General features: G+C 34.2%; 1 protein-coding gene across 6 annotated transcripts in view; it reads left to right on the plus strand.

Moving 5' to 3' along the window:
• The window catches only part of TDRD1 (tudor domain containing 1), a 35,012-nt gene that overhangs the window by 7,362 nt on the left and 6,333 nt on the right, over positions 1–21,317 (plus strand). For 3 of the 6 annotated variants that reach the window (XM_039352722.1, XM_039352724.1, XM_039352725.1), the window contains 15 exons: positions 2,484–2,535; positions 4,960–5,064; positions 6,160–6,333; positions 7,074–7,217; positions 7,760–7,928; positions 10,659–10,745; positions 11,507–11,683; positions 12,068–12,175; positions 13,103–13,273; positions 15,799–16,041; positions 16,743–16,865; positions 17,916–18,026; positions 18,430–18,600; positions 19,449–19,673; positions 20,464–20,583. In XM_039352722.1, coding sequence (XP_039208656.1) covers positions 2,484–2,535; positions 4,960–5,064; positions 6,160–6,333; positions 7,074–7,217; positions 7,760–7,928; positions 10,659–10,745; positions 11,507–11,683; positions 12,068–12,175; positions 13,103–13,273; positions 15,799–16,041; positions 16,743–16,865; positions 17,916–18,026; positions 18,430–18,600; positions 19,449–19,673; positions 20,464–20,583 — 2,180 coding nt within the window. The remainder of the gene's footprint in view (positions 1–2,483; positions 2,536–4,959; positions 5,065–6,159; positions 6,334–7,073; positions 7,218–7,759; positions 7,929–10,658; positions 10,746–11,506; positions 11,684–12,067; positions 12,176–13,102; positions 13,274–15,798; positions 16,042–16,742; positions 16,866–17,915; positions 18,027–18,429; positions 18,601–19,448; positions 19,674–20,463; positions 20,584–21,317) is intronic. The other 3 variants (XM_039352726.1, XM_039352727.1, XM_039352723.1) reach the window with 2 other exon arrangements.

Here is a 21,317-nt window from a genome sequence, read left to right on the forward strand (position 1 = left end):
TGGTAGGAGGCATCTGAAATTTCCCTTTCCTTCCCAAAAGGCAAGTAAGTGGCTGCTCTTGGGTGGGAGAGGGAGCAAGAGATTGTGAGAATGGCTGGGAAATTGTCACAGAATATTGAAAATGAAGCTCAGCAGCCAGTAGCACTGAAGCAGCCACAACGTCCTCAAATTTCATTCCCTCAGAAGTTATGGGTCTCAGATTTTGAACCTGTTCTGTAAGCTAGGACATTTGAGATACCTTGTTTCAAAAATTGCTGCCCTGTGATGACTGCTTCAGTCTCATGACAGAGTTTTAGTAGTAGAAAGATAATTGTGACCAATATCTTACAAAAGCCAGTCTTAAATTTATATTTTTGTAGTACAGATAATTTCGATTTACAACCATTCATTTAGTGACCGTTTGAAGTTACAACAGCACTGAAAAAAGTGAATTATGACTTTTTCATGCTTATGACTATTGTAGTATCCCCATGATCACTGATTAAAATTTGGATGTTTGGCAACTGGTTCATATTTATGACACTTGTAGTATCATGTGATCACCTTTTGTCATCTGACAAGAAAAGTCAATGGGAAGCCAGATTCACTTAACAACTGTGTTAGTAACTTAATAATTGCAGTGATTCAATTAACTGTGGCAAGAAAGGTCGTAAAATGGGGCAAAATTCACGTAACAATTGTTTTGCTTAGGAACGGAAATTTTGGGCTCAATTGGGCTCAAATAAGTACCAGACTACTTGTATTTATTTAAAAAAAATGTAATTCCAGAGAATCAGAAACTTCACATATATATAGGAGCATATAGCTAGTGAAGAGTTATTCATTTTGGCAATTTGTGTAATAATTCCTAGTAGGGGAAATACATGTCTTTTGGAATAAAACCAAATTGATTTTATGTGAGTAATTTTATTTATAGTCATTTTAGATCAGGGGTAGGCAACCTTGGCTCTTTTATGACTCATGGACTTCAGCTCGCAGAATTCCTGAGTCAGCTGGCTCAGGAATTCTGGGAATTGAAGTCCGCAAGTCATAAAAGAGCCAAGGTTGCCTACCTCTGTTTTAGGTGTTAGCTAATAATTTATTGTAGATTTTAAAATCTATATTAAGAAGTGAAATGATCCTCTATCAATTCCTGAAAATGTTTACCTAGTTTAAAGGTTAGAGCTACCTCAGACTCTTTCCAGGACTCTGGTAAGGGATCTTTCCAATGCAACTATTGCATAAAAATAAAAATTAAGGTATTAAGACATCTTTAAATTGATTATTAAAATACTCTGTGTATCACAACCTGAAGATTTCCCATTTTTAATAGTTTTAAAGACTTCAAAAATTTCTGAAACAGCACAAAGGCAATTCTGGGTGGCTTAAATGCTTATTTTAAATAACCTAATTTTAAAATAATTAAAAATAATGGTTTAAATAATTATTAAATAATTATTATTTAATAAATTAAAATAATTTAAAATAATAATTATTTAAGGAATATAATAGTTGAAAGAAACATTCAGATTCTTATGTCTTTGCTTTTTCTATGACTGACCATTGCTATCTTTAATTGCAATGTGCTTTTTTTTTCTTTAGGTTTTTTTCAGGTTATTTAGCATCATTCTAGGAATTCATGAAATGTTCAGAGCATTTTGCTTAGTAAAAAGATAATTTGAGAGATTATTTTGTAGCTGTTTATAGGTATTAGCTGACCCAATTTTCTATAATTCTTTAGCCATACTATTTTTTTCATCTAAATTACTCTCCCGAAAAGAGTCTTTAGATTGAGAAGTACAATCTGTATAGTTGTACTTGCTCTGCAATATATTTATTGCAACAGTGAAGTACCATGCATGTTTGAGGCCTTATTTTTTTCAAGTGTGATCTAACTACCTTGCAGACTGGTGAGAATAAAAAATAAGTATTCCATGTATTTATATGGAAAATCTTTAAACTCTGAGATGTATTTAGTTCAAAGCTGCTTTTTCCAACTTGAAACAGTCTTTTCCAAGTTAAGAATAATATTTCTGATTTTAGCAGAAATATTCTAGTAAGAACTATGTCAGACTACCAGCAGATTGAACATTTTGAATTTGAAATATTTTGCAAACTCTTTAATTAGTATTTAAACTCCTTGGCTCAGTTGTTTTGGGGCCACTATATGTGGATTTTTTTTGTTGTTGTTGTTCCAAAAATTTTACATGCTTAGGAGAATCTTCGGGCTTCCATTTCCAGTCATGTTAACCTTAACTCCTGCTTAAATTAAATGATTAATACTCTTTTTAAGAGATTCAGTTTTGGACATATTGCTGAATTCTAGTTTAAGCAAGTCCAGATTTAGACGCTAAAGCAACATATGAAATAATAGTATTTCTTGATCAACTAGAACTTTATAAAGTGGCACAAAGTTATACTGCCACAACATAATAATCTTTAAATGAAATAACCTTGCAATTGAACTGAACAATTGTGCTAATGAATTAAATTATTCCTTTTAGTACAAATAAAGCTGAATATTGTAGAAAATCATTGGATGAAAGCAATAAAAAGGTATGGTGAGAGGAGTTTTCTTCTGTGGTTGAGAAACTTCATTATACTATTCTGATTATGTCTGTATATTCATCCTTTCTCTTTGTAACACTTTTCTCATTTAAAATTATACATTTGGAAATGGCTGATTCAAACCATCTAGTTCAGAGTTCTCCAACCTTTCCGGGCTTGTGGCCCGGACGGGAGACCAGCTTCAAAATTACTGTGTGTATGCACACGTGTATGCCCGCAAACGGAGCCACACCCACTGGTGCAATACTAGTACATGCGCAAAATGTCCGTGCACTCCCGCAGCAGCTAGCACCCATTTACACATGCGCAAATGGGCTGCACACACACCCTCCTGTGCTAGTGGCCTGTATGCAAATGGGTTGCGCACATACCCTGTGCTAGCAGTCCATTTGCACATACGCAAATGGGCCATGCGCACACGCACCCCGCGCTAGTGGCCCATTCACTCATGCACAAATGGACACTTACATACTCTGCTAGTGTTCCCATTTGCGCCTGCATGCATGTGAGAACGGCTGTGGGCGCTAGTGTGAGGGGAGGGAATGCGTGCCCATATGTGGGCGCCCTGGCCAGCTATTTCTGTGGCCCACTGGCCAAGAGCCTGCAGTCCGGTACCGGGCCGCAGCCCATAGGTTGGGGACCCCTGATCTAGTCTGCCATGCCCTGGCACAACCAAGAATCAGCATAATATCCCTAATAGATAGTTATTAGACTTCTGCTTCAAGACAATAACAAATTGGTCTTACTGTTAGATTTTTTTTTCAAGTGGAACTTTCCTTCCTAGAACTTATTCCATGTTCTGGTCTCAGGAATGATAAACAACAAGCCAAACTTTCAGAATGTTACTGTTTAAAGTACTGGAAAGAGATGTATAATACCCTATCTTCTTAAGACTGAACAGCCTCTCTTCATAGAGTATAGTTTCTAGAGTTTGCTGCTCTTTAGTGAACCATTTCCAGTTTTTCGGAACCCTTAAAATGCAGTGACCCTTAAACTGAACTGAACTGAACTAACTGAACTGAAAGAATAAAGGAAAACTGATAATTTTCCTGATTGGAAAGTACACTTCTCTTTATACAGCATATCAATACATTTGCCTTTTTTGCAACAGTAAGTAACACTGCTGATTGGTTTTATTTTACATTCACCTACTATTTCTGTGGAGACCAATGGCTCGGTGGTTACAGTTACTGAGCTTGTCAGCTGGAGAACTGACAGCCTAGGTTCGAGACCTGAGCTCCCATTACTTGTGTCGGCTCCTGCCCACCTAACAGTTCAAAAGCATGAAAATGCAAGTAGATTAATAGGTACCACTTCAGTGGGAGGATAACATCATTCCATATGCCTTTGGTGTATAGTCATGCTGGCCACATGACCATGGAAATTGTCTTTGGACCACACTGGTTCCCTCAGCCAAGAAATTGAGATGAGCACCATTCCCTAGAGTTGGACATGGCCGACAGGGAAACCTTTACCTTTTCTACTATTTCAGGCATTTTTTGCCAATACATGTAATCCTTGACATATGACTGTTCATTCAGTGACTATTCTAAGTTACAACAATGCTGATCTAAGGGACATATGCCCAGTCCCAAAGTTACATTGCAGTACCCTTGCACTCATGTGATCATGATCTGGGTGCTTGGCATTAGCATTTATGACCGGTTGTCCAGCATCCCACCATTGTGTGATTGCCATTTGCAATTTCTCTGCTGAGAAAGTCAATGGTCTAGTAGGGAAGATCACAAGTTGCTGGGCTAGGTTTTCTCCACCCGCACACTGTCCTTAGACTATCTGCACTTATGCCACCCATCCACACACCCTACCTGCAATACACCACTCATGCATGCTCGCTACACCTTTCCTGATCTGCAAAGCATGTCTTGTGCACACTTGCATACGTTTTCCAACCCGTGGCACACATTGACCATGTGGTGTATCTCCTGCACCCCATGCACTCCTGCCACTTGCCTGCTGGCCTCGGACTTACAGTTTTCTCCCAGTTTTCCTGCTGACTTTGGTTGTCAGTTGCCAATTATGGTTTAAATATTAATATGATTAATATGACAAGAATTGTTGCTACTGAGTAATAATATCAGTCCAGATAGTAAAGCATTCTTTCCAATTTCTTTCTATTTTCACAGTAACCATATTACATTTTCATTTCTCTAGTGATTATTTTGGAGGACTTCTTGATATTCCCTAGAAGGTTTCTGAAGTTACTCTGGATGTTACAAGAAGAAAGGAATAAGAATTACTTATTTTGTAAATGCTAGCTTATACTCAAAAGTATAATTCCTCTTATAAATTCACCAACGATACTTATTTCTTAGATGAGTCAATCTTTTTGAGTTATTTTAAGTAGAAAAATGGGATTATTATTAATCAAATGTAAACATTTGCTTCTAACAGGAAAATATATTACCAACGAATACTAAAAATGTAGACGAACAAGGGAAGAAAATAATGGTGTCTGATCTGAGTTATTTAAGACTTCAGAAAAATATGAAAATCAAAGTAAGTTCTGATTTTACATTTCAATGCATTTTGTATAATGAGGTCCTCATAACTACAAAGACCTAGCTAAATTAATAATACAGATAGTCCCATCTTAACAACTTTTTATTGTTGTTAGAGTCAGTGATAGTGCTAAACAAATGGTAGTTATACCCATCCTTAAAAGTTATGGAAGTTGCAATGTCCCTGTGGTCACTTGATCAAATTTTGGGTGCTTGGCAATCAGCCTACATTTATGATTACAATGAGCACTTCACCTACTATCTACTTCCCCTGTCTCTACCCTTTGGGATGCACTAAACCACTGCCACCTGTCCTGCCTCCTCTCCCCCAAGTGACCTTTGTTGTATTCTTCCTTCTGCTGCTGGCCCAGGATTGCAAGGCTTTGCACAGTCCTGGCTGCCTTTGCCTGGGGAGCTGCTGCACACCACCACCACGTTTTCTCCACTAACTGCATCCCATTGCCTCCTCCCTGATCAGGCTTGTCAAGCTCCTCTTTGGCCAACAAAACTTTGATGTACTCTCTGAGCCTGTCTTCGGGCCACACCTTCACCCAGCGCCTGGATCCCAGGTCAGCAGAAGTTGGAAGGTGACAGTGAAGGTCACCTGGGAGCAGCAGGATGCAAATGGCAGAGTCTGCTGCCCAAAGGGTGGAGATGGGGAAGATAGACTGGTGGGAGGAATTGAAATGGAGGCAAGGGCATTGCAATCTCATCTACCAAAGGGAGACCACCAGACCTGGTTGGAGAAGCAGCAGTGAGAAGGAGCTTGGCAGTTCATGCAGGGCAGGGGAAGCGTGAGGCCCTTGCCTAACAACAGTGTAGTCTTTGCTTAATAAATGTAATCAGGACTATTGGAACTACTGTTGGTAAGTGCTGCAGTCACATAATGTGTTGCCTAATTATAAATTCACTTAGTGACAAATTCCAGTCCCAATTAGGGTCATTAAGCAAGGATTACCTTACTCTCTGTGAAATGATTTTAATTTAATTCTTGATAAGAATCCTTTAAATTTTTATGCTTAGAGTAACTTTGTTCATGTATTCAGTGATGATAAATATGTACTTGCTTGAGTAAAAATCATTTCTTTTCTAGGGTACAATAACAGATTTTAATAGTCCTAGTGAATTCTACATACAAGTGAATTCTCCTGAAGTTCAAAGTAATATTAGAAAACTAACAATGAAACTGAAAGATTACAAGGGAATTAATCAAGTATATATTCCTGTCAAAGGAGAAGTTGCTGTTGCAAAATATTCTCTGGATCAGGTAAATTAACTTTAGAGTATACATACTCTAGAGTATATATACACGATCAGTTAGCGTTTTACAGACTATTATGGATGTCAGTGCTTCCACTTAGGGGTGCAACAAGTTTCAGAAGAAGTACGGGCACTGCTGGGACTTCCTTAAATTAAATATGTATTTTTCTGGAATTCTGCAAAAATTATGAAGACATAAAAAGAAATTACTTCTTTAAGGAAGCACAAAATGTGGTATATGCATCCACACCTACCTTTTTGACTGAACAATTGTAGAAGCTATCCTGAAGTATAGATTACCAACAATATAGCATTTTTTTTATATCTGACTATATCAGGTCAATAGATTCATATTTATTTTTTGACTAAGTGTAATTGTGGTATTTAATAGCTAGTAACTTGTAATTTAGCCAAAACAAGAAATGCCATAGAAAATTGCTGCACAAAATTCTGGTTTCTTTTTTGCAGTAAGAGATGATTTTTATTGTTTAAAATGGGTGATGTCACCTGAAATATGTCATATTATTTAAGTGTATGTAATATTGAAGTTAATATAATCATATACTGCCTATTGAAAGGATGGTCTCTGTGTTAGGAAGAACAGATTATTTGATTTGCTTCCATTAACTAAATAATTTAAAAGTACAAAATTATATTGTAAGGTAGTGTGTAAATTGAAGACAACTTCTAGTAAAGAAGATCATAGTGAATATTTTTTCTGCAGCTAAGTAATTTGTTCACATTCAGACTTGGTGCAGGATACTCATAAAAGAGATAGATATCCTCACAAAGAGTGCTCAAGTACTGTATATTGACTATGGAAAAGAAGAAAATATACTACTACACAAAGTTAAAGGATTGAATGAAGATCTTTCACAGATCCCACCCTGCGTAAGTATAAGTTTAAATATGTAAGAAATTTTGAGGAAAATGTACCATGTCTTTGAGAATGTGTTAAGTATCCAAATTTTGACTGCAAGAGAATATAATCTGATTTTTAAAAAAATCTAATCAAATATTCTGAAAATGTTGTTCCAAGAAAAATTTAAAAAATGATCAAAAGTTCAGCTGTTTTTGTCCTGTGCGGTACTTATGACATGAGAGATTTTTGATGGAATTAAGTTTTATCCTGATTCTTGGTCAAGGATCTATAAATATTGATTTCCATTCTTGGTAATCTGTGAATGCAGAATAAGGTTGTTGCATTTGGAGAAAACATTTAAGTAGATGTATTGAACCCTGGAATAGTTGCATACTTAGATATTTTTAAAAGAAGCGTTTTTTAAAAATACAGAAATTATCATAATTTTTCCCCAAAACACCTAATTTTGATTATTTAAGCGCTTCTGTATATTGTAATAGTACTATGCTGTTTATGTTTTCTTGTAACTAACATAACCGAGTTTCTAAAGTACATTTTGCTTTGTTTTTAGGCCATTAAGTGTTGCATTGCTAATGTTCTTGATACAAAAGAATGGAATGAAAACTACAAGAATATTATTGCTCCAATTCTTATAGGAAAATATTGTTCATTAATTATCACTGATGTTTTGATGGATGATATGCCTTGTTTTATTGTAGATGCTATCTTGTCAGATGATGGTAAGTTTAGATAACAGCAATAATTTATATTTTTGTTACAATTGTTTATTAAACAAGAATTCCTACAATGAACTTTAGTGAATAAACTTTTGCATTTAACAATTCTCCTAAATTATATTCCTATTACTATGTCAGAAAACATGTTGAAAGGGTTTATGGGTTGCATAAAAAGTCTTTGTTTGCTGTGCTTTAATTGTTCCACAAGATTACTCATGGCATTATAAATAAGCAATTTTTTGCTACTTAAAAATATTTTGCAATCATTCAACATAGAAGTCAAGTATATTTATATTTTATTACAAAAATAATTCTTAATTTGCAATTCTAATATTTTGCTGTGCTGTGTAATCTTTAGAATGATTCGAAAGCAATTATTTATAACAGGCTATGCAATTTGTAATAAATTAAAAATAATTACAAAAATCTACCTGGCATGCTGTTCACCTGTTCAGTCAGTGAAGCAATATTGGAATTGGTAGTGGCAGGGAAGCTTGGAGGACTTCAGTAGCATGTAATTTGAGGGCTGAGGGTCACCACGTGTGACCTGTGGTCCAGTGCAGGCCTGGTTTAGAAACTCACATGATTGCTATCTATTGCATTAGCTCTTTTTTTTCAGATTTTCATATAAATCTGAAAAGTCTTGTCATTTAAGTTAATGTGACTCTAAAATAGACTCCCCCCCCCGAAACCTGACAAAAATTAGACTTATAGTGAGCGTCAAAGACACATTGTTTTCCCATGATCTCCAAATCACTTTTTCAAATTGTTTTTTGAAATGTGTATAACTATAGTACTCCAGGGTACTTATTGTGTCAACAGTGGCTTGTTTAAATATTACACAGGTAGCAGTGTCTACCTTACAACTATAAAGAAGGTAAGATTATTTTTTTAAAAAAAATCCTCTGATGTTATGGTCTAAATAGATATTACTTGGAAGTAAATATTAAACTAGGCAGAAATTAATTATAAATAGATTTAGATTTACTGTATTAGTTTCTTCATAGTCTTTCGATCTTTTCATGAATCAAGTTACTGGTTTTCAGACTGATTAAGTATATTAAGATTGTACATCTTAATATACTTCCTATGAAGGAAATCTCATTTAAATCTCTGGAATTACCACAGAATAAAATAACATGATTAATATTATACTTTCCATGCCATTTTTTAGTTTGCCTTATCACCAACTGTATTGGTTTCAATATTTCTTTTCTATTCTCCTTATTCAGAATATCAGAAATCTGAATTTTTTTTAAAAAAAATCCTTCCATAATTCTTGAATGTTTTTCTTCAGAATTGACTCACAGTGCCAAAATGCACTGGCCAATATATACTTCCATAACAAAATGTCTACAGATAAAAATTGAGACAAAATTTTCCAAAATAAGTAATTAAAATAAAATGTCATTTTCCCATCAGAAGTTAAAAAAATAAAATCAGAGCTTTTAAAAAACTAGTAAAAACAAAGTGCTTATAGTAAAATCAGATATAAATGTAAATCAGATCAGATAACTTTCACAAACCCAGGTTGCGTCACTGCTGATTATGGCAAACATGAAAGTAATTTAGAGTTCCAAAGTAAATGGTAAGAAAATGAAAAAAAAAGTTTATATTAAAATCCAGCAGAGGGTTATAGATAAATCGATATTCAATCAGTTGATTAACATATAGATCAAAGAGTAAGAAAAACTTTAAAAGGTATAATTAAAACGAAGATATGCCTAAAAAATAACGAACAACTGAAGAAAAAAGATGGAAAAACCAAACCTCCGATCGCTCCTACCAAGAATTGCGATCTTCAAGATCCCTCTTTTCTGAAGGTTTTGCAATCACCTGAAGGTCATCTTGGGTTGTTCCTTGTTGTTCCCATTCAAATCTGGAGAGCAAGCCACCAAATAGCCAGCTTTGGCAACATAATCAGCTGTTTGCTGGGAGGAGGAAAGGGATCACCTGCTGCTCAGCATTTAGTCTTGGGAGAAGTCCTGGCCAACATATAGTCCCAAAGTTGCTTTTTCCAAAAGGTAACTGGACTTCCTTGGTTTTTTTCTTTGAAAATGTTTTGCTTCTTATCCAAGAAGCTTATTTAGTTAGAACAGAAGAAACTTCTTAGATGAGAAACAAAACAATTTCAGAAAAAGGAATTCTAATTGCCTTTTGGAAAAAACACCTTTGGGACAGCCATGAATGATTGAGAATCTTGATAGATATTTGGTAGACTGGTAAACAAATATTCTTCTGGTAGCCATGTGTATTTATTCCTCTGTTATGTACAAGAAACTACCATTGGTGGAATAATCATGCATAAAGGCTTTCACCAACAAAAGTATGGCTTGAAGTTCCCAAATATATTGTATCTCTACTTTACTGTGGAGAAAATGTAAATGCTTTTTGATTCTTTGGGAAGACAGTTCAAGATTAGTGTTAAACAAATTGGTTTAGAATGGTTAATATTGATTAGTTCATACATATTTAGCTAACTCTGTAATGGATTTGTTTTCTTGATGTATTTGTTTTGTTTTTGTTAGGTGTATGCAAATGTCTGTTTTATAATGATATAATCACTTGCAAGATATTTCACTTGCAATATTTTTTCTATTGCTAAATTATAATATCCTTTAAAACTATATTGACTAAGGTATGATTTTTCAGAAGTCAGAATTGTGGCTTTGAAAACATTTTGCAAATATCTTTGTATAAACTGTAGGTAATATCTGTCATGTGTATTAATAGATAAACATTTGCATGAAATTATCTTGGAAAATATGCATGATTGGAATGCAAAGGAGAAGGATAGTAAGAAGGAAACTTCAGCTATGGGTAAGTTCATTGGGCTTTCTCCCCTCCCTCCCATCTAAACTATATGAATTCAGGCAAAGTTCAAGTCAAGAAACATGCACTTAATCTATAAAAGAGAACTGGAGAAGAATTGCAAATGAATGAACAGCTACACAGCATTGGGAAATGGACCAGGATCTGAATTTTTGAGACAATGAACAACTAGTAGGAAATTATACTCATCTGAAAAGAGGTATAATCAAATCATTTTCCTGACTGGTCTATTTTGTAGGATTTGTTGGTAGTTTATTAGAATCAGTGGCCTAAAAACCCATTCCATAAGACAGCAATTTATTCATTTTTACATTTTGAGGGCCTGTAGATCATGAAATACTGATATTTTTAGATTGCTTATGTGATTGTATGCCCCATACTATTCTGGCTGAGACATATAGTTCTGTAAAACGTTTAAGTTTTGTGATAGTACAAATTCCTTTTTCACTGTTGCAACCAATCTTCCATAGTCCAATTTTTTCCCTTTTCCATCCAGGTTTTGTTTTTTCTCGAATATGTTCAGTCTATATGGTGGGAAGAAATATCTTCCCTTTCACTAATGAATTTCATGTACCTTTGTAAACTCTGGATTAATTGTATTGGTGTTCATAGAATGAATACTAGAAATAGGGAGCAAATACTTAATTTTAATAGTGTTTAGTTAGAAAAGTGAGGGATCTTTCTACACAGATTCTTAAATGTGTAACTAGACCTTGCAAATCAGATTTTAAGTACTATTTTTCCCTTAGATCCTATTGTGGAAAAAAAATCTGTTCTAGAAAAGAAAATGGAATGGAAAGAATTGGATGATACTGATTGCTTAATTCCAAAGATTGTCTCAGTAGCTACAGGAGATGCATTTTTGGGCATGGTTGCCCACATACAAAACCCAGGAAATTTTTTTTGTCAACAGACAGAAAATGGCAGTAAGTCCTTCTTTTATGTTATGTATTTATGTTATAAATACTTGTGCACCCACATATTTTGTGCATTTAATAAATTATTGAGATAAGATAGAGGCATTTAGGTGTGATAATGAGCATAGGCAGAGAACAGCATTAAAATGTAAACTGCAGACTTATACAGAATTAAAATATAAAATGCCATCTCAAAATTGTTTTATATTTTATAATTTATTATGAGCTATATAAATGACTTAAGTTTTTCTGTAATCTCAAAACTGATTTCAGGTCCAAGTGAAAATCTTAGTAGGCTAAATAAAAAGGGCAATGTTACTGTAACCATGCATTTTTGAAACATATTTTGCTTTTTTTATGTAGCAATTTTCATGTAAGTATATGTGTTTTTAGGCAGCCTTTCTCAACTTCAAGTATCCCTACGTGAATATTGTGCAAATACCTCAATCACCCCAGACTTTTGCCCAGCAGTAGGAGATATGTGTTGTGCCCAGTTTACAGGTATGGTGGAGGAAAAGACTGCTTGAATATTTATTATTGTCATTAATCAATATTATGTCATTTCTATTTGTACTAATCAGAAATCCTCAGTGTGTATATTCAAAGAATAGGTCATCATGCATACTTGGAATCTCATGTTCAGCAAAGAAAACAAATAACAAGAATAATGATTAGCAGCTAATATGTACTGTATTTATTAAGGCTATATAATGCAATTTTAGTAAAAACCTGCTTGAATTTTATGTTAATGAAACAAAAGTAAACAAAAGCTAGGCTGCTTTCTTAACCTGCATTTATCATGGGAAGTTAAAAATAAATTAAAACTATTGGGTGAGAAGTTAGGATATGAATGCACTATTAAATAATGAGACATATAGCCCTTTTTGATAATCTATACCAGCCTCAGAAGTATTACATTACCACAACCAAATCCATTCTCTTTTGGGTGCTGTTTTCTAAAACCAATTTGGAAAGTGATTTTTTAAATTCCAGCCTGTCTTTAGGTTTAGCATTAGCACTGAAATGGAAATATTAGAAGAGAAACAAAAATAGGATAAGACTGTTATTGAAAACTTCATACTACTATAAAATGCAAAGCTTGACTAGGGTTGAGCAGCTTTTGGCAAACCTCTTTTCCCTTCTACTTTATTTACATATATTATTCTTTTGAATTACTAGTATTTTCATTTTAAAGCAATAAAATAGTTTGATAGGCTCAGTGTATTTTGTTTTTGAGAGGATTAGAACTGTCCCTATTGTTATTGCCTTTATTTGTGCATTGGGCACCTTATTGTTTTCTGATTTTATTTTTTACAAACTTTATTTTATGTTGTAGTTTAACATTGTAGTTTTCTTGTGTACCACTGATACACTTTTAAAGAAAAATTAGTTAAGACTAAATATGCTTCCTCCATATTTTTTCCTCAGAAGATAACCAGTGGTATCGTGCAACAGTGATATCCTTTGTTTCAGAGAAAATTGCTTTAGTGGGATACATAGATTATGGAAACTTTGAAATTCTTCAGTTAAATAGACTTCGACCAATTGTTCAGAAATTAATGGAATTACCAATGCAAGCTATAAATTGTACCCTTGCAGGTAGGAAACAAATAATTATGAATTCATTATTGAGGGAATTCATTATTGAGGGAACAATGACTTTTTGTAAAGAATTCCTTAAGGTTTCATTTTTTAAATGTTCCTATATGTAATATACAATATATACCAATAGTATTGATATGTATATCAACTTTCTAGCAAATCTTTACACTTTACACTCAGAGTGTGTGTGTGTGTGTGTGTGTGTGTGTGTTTTTGTAGATTTTCATGGGTATAGGTATACAGGTCTTGGCGTATTCAGATCTTTTCCTGTGTAAGATTGAGAGTATCTTGGCGACGTTTCGACAAGGTCCCACTCGTAATCTTCAGGCTGGGGTCTTCAGCTTCGTGCTTGTGCAAGCAAAGTGTGTTCGGACTGCCGTCTCTCTATAAATATTGGTGGGGGTGTGTGGAGTGCTGGCTTTGTTGCTGTAGGTGGGTTGGTTGGCTGTGTTGGGGTTATTGTTTGTGGATTGTTTGGCTGTTTTGTAACATCCTGAGTAGCTGAGGTACTGGCTATGTGCCCATTAGTCTTTTGTATTGTAATGACCTGGGTAATGGGCTGTGTGATGATATCCTGAGATCTAATGTAGTGATATCCTGAGTTCTGTGTTGCAACATCCTGGGTGGTTGGCTGTGTTGTAACATCCTGAGCTTTAGCATTGTAACCTCCTGAGTTCTGTGGTGTGGTGTCCAGAGCAGAAGGCTGTGATGTAACATACCAGGCTTTGGTTTGGCTCCAAGTTTGCGGTCTAGCTCTGTGTTCATGGCATGTGTCCGTTTGGCTCCGAGTTTGTGGTCTAGCTCTGTTCATGGCATGTGTCTGTTTGCTTTGTGTGCAGGTCGGAGGGAGGTGCAGCAGCTGGTGGTGTTGTGGTTTGGCTTCTGGATGGTGGTTGCATTTCATCTGAGGGATGGGTTGTGGGGGTGTTTTTCTATTTCGATGGCTTCCATAATTCTCTTGTTGTGGTGTTCAGTTTTGGAGATTAGTTTGGACATGAAATTGATTTTGAAGGAACCAAACTAATCTCCAAAACTGAACACCACAACAAGAGAATAATTACTGAAGCCATCGAAATAGAAAAACACCCCCACAACATGAATAAACGTGACGACACCTCCCGCCTACCAGACATCTGGAAACTAGCACTAATCAACAAGTGAGTCCCAGCCACGGAAACTGACACTGGACCCAGAACAACACAGGACGCCACCACCATTCACCCTCACCAGACCCAAACCCAAACCCAAGCCAAACCCATCCCTCAGACGAAATGCAATTACGTGGCCCCTGGGCAACAGTGTTGTCACCAGAAAATCCTTTCAATCCAAAAGGACCCTTCCATTGATTTTGTAAGTGTTTCTTACACGAATACTGAATACTCATCTTTAACATCTATAGTTCATATCAAAGGTGTTTTATTATATATGAAAAAATCTAAGCAGTTAAAAATGCACATGTGCCGAGTCCAGGTGAGCCAAAAGATACTTGTTCAGCAAAATCACAGGGCTCAGTATCATACTGAATATGTGAACATACTCTGGATTATGGAGCTAGCTGAAATGCAAATATGTTGAAACAAGCTGCTTCAAGTAAATAAAAAATTACATCCAGTGAGAGATTTTAACTTTGTAGCTATAAACACCTTCAGGTCTAAAGTTACGAGATCCTTTTGTTTTTTCAACTAGAACACAGTTGTCAAACTCGCCACATCACGTGATGTGTTGCAGTGTCATGGCTTTTTTTGCATTGCTGAAGCTGGGGTGGGTGCGGCCTCTGCATGATGCAACCGGCCCATGGACCAGCAGTTTGACACAACTGAACTAGAAGTTTGTTTTTGAATCACATATATTTCAATTTGCTTGCCAATTTTGTGTGTGTACTATTTTTCCTTCATTAAGTAACTTAGATAAAGAGGAAGCACCAAAAAACAGTGACATCTTGAGAAAACTGGTAGGGAAAAAATGATAGAATCATGTTGGCTAGCTAACTGGCTAACTGACATATTTGTCTATCTACACCTTGATATTGGTATATCAATGGAATTATATGTGCAAAGAAGGGAGAGAAGTTAAACTCCCCAGTATTCCTTTTAGTGGGAAAGTACCTTTAACACTTCTCTGCTAAATTAAATAGGTGTGTAATACAAGGATCAAAACCAAGCTGGCAAAAATATTTTTTCTGTTTTCTTTAATGAAACAATGAATCCCCTTCCACTCATTTGTTAGCCATGAGGGAGGTAATATTTCATTAAGGTGCAACAAAATGTTTTCAACAGTACTATTTAGGTATGAAAAAAGAGTTTCTGTTTGCATGCATACAAAGACAACACAGCAAATGTAAAGTACACCATAAAGTGGTAAGCAAGCAAATATCCTAAAGATAATAGAAATTCCTAAAAGTTAGTGCAATACTGGATTGCTCTTTACAAATTAGTGTTTGGGAGATAAAGTCCAGCTGCAGAAAAACCAGGTATTCTCTTTTAATGTATGAAATTTTTAAAAAAAGTTCCTTCTGTTTTCAGGTGTGAAACCAATATCTGGGACCTGGCTGGCAGAAGCAACTTCTGCCATGAAGCAACTGATCCAGAATAAAGTGGTTGCCATAAAAGTCACTGACAAGAAAATGAATACTTTTGTAGTAGAAATTACAGATGAATCTGTGACTCCATCAGTTAATGTATCTAAATGTCTTTTAGAGTTAGGTTATGCAATAGAAGAAGCACCTATTCTTTTGAAACAGATTGAAACAATTAAAGAAACAAATAGTAAGTATAAAAGGTTATTTACTATGAGTTCATACTAAAGCATACAAAGTACTATCATCTATAGATGATAACCTGAGTTTAAGAACAATGGTGATTGAATACAAACTACTAGTGTCAATTGTAAGAACTAGAACAAGGATAGATAATTGTTTAGGGGTCAGGAACAAATGTGGATTTTTGAGAACAAGGTGTAGTTTTTAAAAGTGGCTGCCATGGTGGGCAGAGCCTATAAAAACTATCTTCTCTGAAAATAAAATAGCTCTCCAAGATAAAATATTCCTACTTTGAACTTTATGCAACCCACCAGTATTCTGTAAAGAAATGTGATGTCAGAGGCTCATGTTTCATTTGTGGCATGGCAAATGAATGTTGTTAAAATTAGTTTGTAAAATTCAGAGAGGAAAAAAGACTAGTAAGCACAAAGTGACATATCCCGGGATCTGTTGATGGCCTTGGGCAGTGCCCATTCCTTAAATATTTAAATATTCTGTCTTTATTATACTTTAGCCAGTTACCTGTTGCCATTGATTAATGTTGAAATTAAAACTGATGCTCCTAAAAATAAATAGAATTGATAGATATTTTAGTTGGATTATATGTATGACTATCCTTTCTGGTATATGTTAATTTATTAATCTATTAAGTGGGATATTAAAACATAGTTGTAGTAGTTTTTTATATTCATTTCTCCTTTCCTATAGGTGAAAAGCAGGAGCCTATTAATTGGTCTTGGGTCACATTAACAGCTAAACAGGTGGTAAATGTCATGGTCTCTGTGTTGTACAATCCCAGCAAGTTCTATTGCCAGTTATTAAACAAAGATGGTACATCTTTTTTTCCTCCTTTGCTTTCTAATCCTCTTTGGGTATAGAAATAGTTTTGCTAGCTTCAAGAAAAGGGCATTAACATAATAAACATTCAGTTTAAATAAATATATTGTAATTTGGGGCAAAATAATTAAATGTTATATGTATGCTGTTGACACATCAGTAAAGGGACTTGGGAGGAGATGCCATAACTCAAAATAGCAAGCTAGTGTAAAGAACAAGCACATTTTGTGTTAGTAGTATTTGGAAAAGAGTGAAAATGAAACTGGAAAGAGTTTCATTAAAGAGGGAAAAGTATAAAACAAACAGGAATTGATGTGATGTGATGTGTTAGTGTGATCACCAAAGCAATATAGCTAATTAAAAACAATTCTTATCTGCTATAATGTTTATGCAGTATGCAGTTGTAAGTATTTCCTCACACAACAAATTGTGCAAGTCTATGTTACAACTTTGATGAATTACCTGAGAATTAGTTAAATAAATATGTGTACAGTCCTGGAACTGTATATATATTTATGTAGAATATGTACATTCTGCACTTATTTTTAACAATGGGCCTTTTTTCTTTCTGGAGAAATGCCCTTATTGGATTTGAGTGTCCCATGGGCATTTATTTGATCACTTTTAGGATGTTTGACTTATAGGCTTTTGCTATAAAGACTAGCAGTCTTCAGTCAGGCTCTGACTGAAAGAAAGAGTATGTATGTATGTATGTATGTATTTATGTATTTATTTATTTATTTATTTATTTATGAGACTTATATACCACTTTAAGTGCAAGCACTCTCTAAGCGGTGTACACCAGTAAGCAATGTATATATATATTTACATTGCCCCCAACAATCTGGGTCCTCATTTTACCTACCCCGGAAGGATGGAAGGCTGAGTCAACCTTGAGCCAGTGAGATTTGAACCGCTGACCTGCTGAACACAATCAGCTAAAGTGGCCTGCAGTACTGCACTCTAACTGCTGCGCCACCTCGGCTCTTATTAATCTTGAAGTAATCCTAAAACATCTCAATATCTCAACCAATTATTTTCCAGATTTGAATGCTCTTAAAGAACTCAACTTATCTTTAGCAGAGTACTGTGAGAAAACAAAACCCAATGTTTCCCAAGTAACAAAAGGGATGGTATATGGTGCTTATTTTTCTGGTAAATATTATTTTTCCCTCTCTTTCTTTTAAGAAATATCAAAGTTTGTTGTATGCATGTATCAAATTTGATAACAAAGAAATCTGTTAGGTCTGCAAATGTTCCATTTTACCATACTGTTCAATATTTATTTCATATTTCCAAAGTATATGATTAGTTTAGGCTAATGTAGTGCTGTGTTTTGTTTTGTTTTACTTTATATTATGCCTTGATTGTTGCAGCTTGATGAAGACTATTTTCTGATTGCTTTACATTTGTTGTATTTCTTCCATTGTAAAAGCTATTTCTTGCATTTATCAAGCTATAAATGACATTGGTGTAAATTAAATAAAATTGGTTAAGCTCAGGTTTCTGGAAGAAAGTAAATTATATGTTTATTCAATGTTCTTTTCTTTTAAATTAGGTGATGGTAGATGGTATCGCGCCTTTGTAAAAGATGTCATTTCACTTGAAGTAATTAAAGTTCAATTTGTAGATTATGGAAATTGTGAAGAAATTACTTTAGATAAAATTAGACATATTTCATCTACATTCTTTAAACTTCCATTTCAGGGAATCAAATGTTGGCTTTCAGGTAATTTCAGTAATAGGAAACTCTTGAATTTTGTATATTAAACTAAAATCTAAATAATACATCATAGTATTTGATAATGTTGGAAGATGTTCATTGTGTACATTATACATTTGAATAAGTTATCTTCATTTTATATTTTTGAACAAAACAAGTTAAATTTGTTTTTTTAATATTATGCTTTAAAATTCTGGGACCTTAAAATGGTACAATTAATCCAAAATATCATAATACTTACTAGTAAATGTGGCCGAGTATTTAAATCATGTCACGTTGCTTCTAACTTGAAATTAATGTAGAAATAATCTTTAGTCTTGATTATTTGAAATAAGCTCAAATTTTAAAACAATATAAAAAGACACTAGGATAAACAGTAGTTTCCAATATTGGCTAAAATTTGTAGTATTACAAGTCAAGATGCTTCCTATTATGTAGTCTATTGAGCAGTTATGTGGTTTTGTGATGTTGAATTCCATAATAGGGTATACTTCATCCCTTAATAGAGACCAGATATAGAAAAAATACTTCTTTCTTAATACAATATATTGAACAATTTGCACTTTCCTATCAAAACATTTCCAATCATTCAGCAATCCAATTTGCTGTGAGGTGCTATTTAATATTACATTAGCTTTTCTATTGCTTCAAAGAGTCAAAAGATGAAAAATCATAGCAATATCCTTAAGGCTTTGAGAAAACATAAAGCATTTTAATTCATGAATTAATTTATACTAAAATTACTAGTACTTGCTCTTTAAGAAGCGTATGGAATGTTGTGTTATTATGATTTCAAAAAGCAGCTTCTAAAGAGCAATGAAAGTTTTCTTAAGGTTTCTTTCGGTTCCCCATAGGTGTGAGACCCAAAAATAATACATGGACTACAGAAGCTATAACAACCTTTCAGATGTATGCAACTGAGAAAAAACTGCATGCCAGAGTAATTTCTGTAATGAAGAATGGTGCTGAAGTGGAGCTTATTGATAATTCTAATAGCATTCCCATGATCAGTGAAATATTAATAAGGAAACACTTGGCTTTTAAAGAAGACTCACTATTAAATCCAAATACATTACCAGGTGAGTTGATAACAAGTAATTTCCAAACTAATGTAATATTACTGTTGTTTAGAATGGTATGACAATCCCTAAGATTTGCTTGTCTGAGAAAAATTGTGTTCCAAGTTTGGAAAAAAGCAGCCTTCTATAAAACATTTTGCCCATATTTCATAACAAACATCGGAAGCAAGGCTTAAACATACTTTATGGAGTTTCCAATAAAAATACCCATAGTTTTCCACTTTGGAGTTTGAAACTTTTATTGTAGCTACAATGCACATATCCTAAGCTCACTTTTGTGTTTGGCAACCTGCGTGGGGAAAATTAAACATGTACCACTCACAACATTCAAGGAAAGTATTATATTATAACCCATGAACTTTTAACTTCCCCAAAATGTAGGATTTAAAAGCAACAATAAACTTACCTACCAGAATGGCAGCAATATTTACTTAATTAACTCTTCATTTCTACTATACCTTCATCACAATTTTCTCCAGCCATTGACAGAATATGGCATAAAATGTCTACATTTGCCCTAAATGAAGGCAAAAACTCAGAAATACAAAGTATTTCGTTCCAACCTGGTACATTTTGCTTATCCTTTTTGTTGTCTTTTAAGACTAGATTATAATTATTGTAGCATGCTATCCTGAAGATACCAGATATCCTGAAGATACCAGATACCTTAGTACAGAATATCTTGTTTTGAAGATATGATGATGTTGCATAATATTTTCATTGGATGTTGCTGCATAAAATTTGTTTTATTATTATTATTATTATTATTTGCTTTCATCTGATATTACAGTTACGTCTACCAGCATGCAGTGGACAATGCCAGCATTTTCTATTGGTGATACATTATCGGCTCTTGTGTTAGATGTGGTAGATCCTGGCTTATTTTATGTTGTACCAAAAGAAATGAAAGGTAAAGAATCAAATTATACTATGCCAACAAAAATAATATTTATTGACCCCATTCACAAATATGTATAAATAAATTATAGCAAACTTCCAGCATGTTTTCTTTCTGTCTGTCTCTACCCTTTCTGAATATAGAGTTCCTGTTAGATAGTACGAGTGGGAAGATTATGAATTTATGCTCTCTGTAACACTAAATTGCACTAAATTTGGACACAGAATAACTGGCAGCATTATTTCAGGATGATTTGGAAACGGGGTGGGGGTGGGTGGGTGATTTTTAAGAATGTTCCTGTTCCATTCTTGCCTTCCCACCTCCCAAAAATGAAAAGCCAAGACATTTAAAACTTCTCTTTTCAATGTTTCAATATCATCAGGCACTTTTTCTCTAGAAGGTCAATCTTCCTTTGATTGATATTCCTTTAACACAATTTTACATTAATAGATTGTTGTGAATCCTACACTTTGAAATAAAATGAAATCTTGTTTTAATAAATTAAGTAGTGTAATAAACTATTTATGAGGAGTCATCTGTTATTGAGGATAATCAGGTGAATCAGAGAATATAGCATCATCACATTACATAAATTACATTTTTTTTATCTATTGCATTTTTATCCATTCAATATGAAGCAGGGAAAATCTTAGCATTTTGTTTAATCATATTTTTAAATTATATCACTTCAGGAACATTGGAATATTTTAATTTCTTCTTATAGAAACAGGATTTTGAAAGTGTCA

The sequence above is a fragment of the Crotalus tigris genome, unplaced genomic scaffold, assembly GCF_016545835.1.
Source record: "Crotalus tigris isolate CLP2741 ecotype Arizona unplaced genomic scaffold, ASM1654583v1 scf7180000018468.2839379, whole genome shotgun sequence".
NCBI lineage: Eukaryota > Metazoa > Chordata > Lepidosauria > Squamata > Viperidae > Crotalus > Crotalus tigris.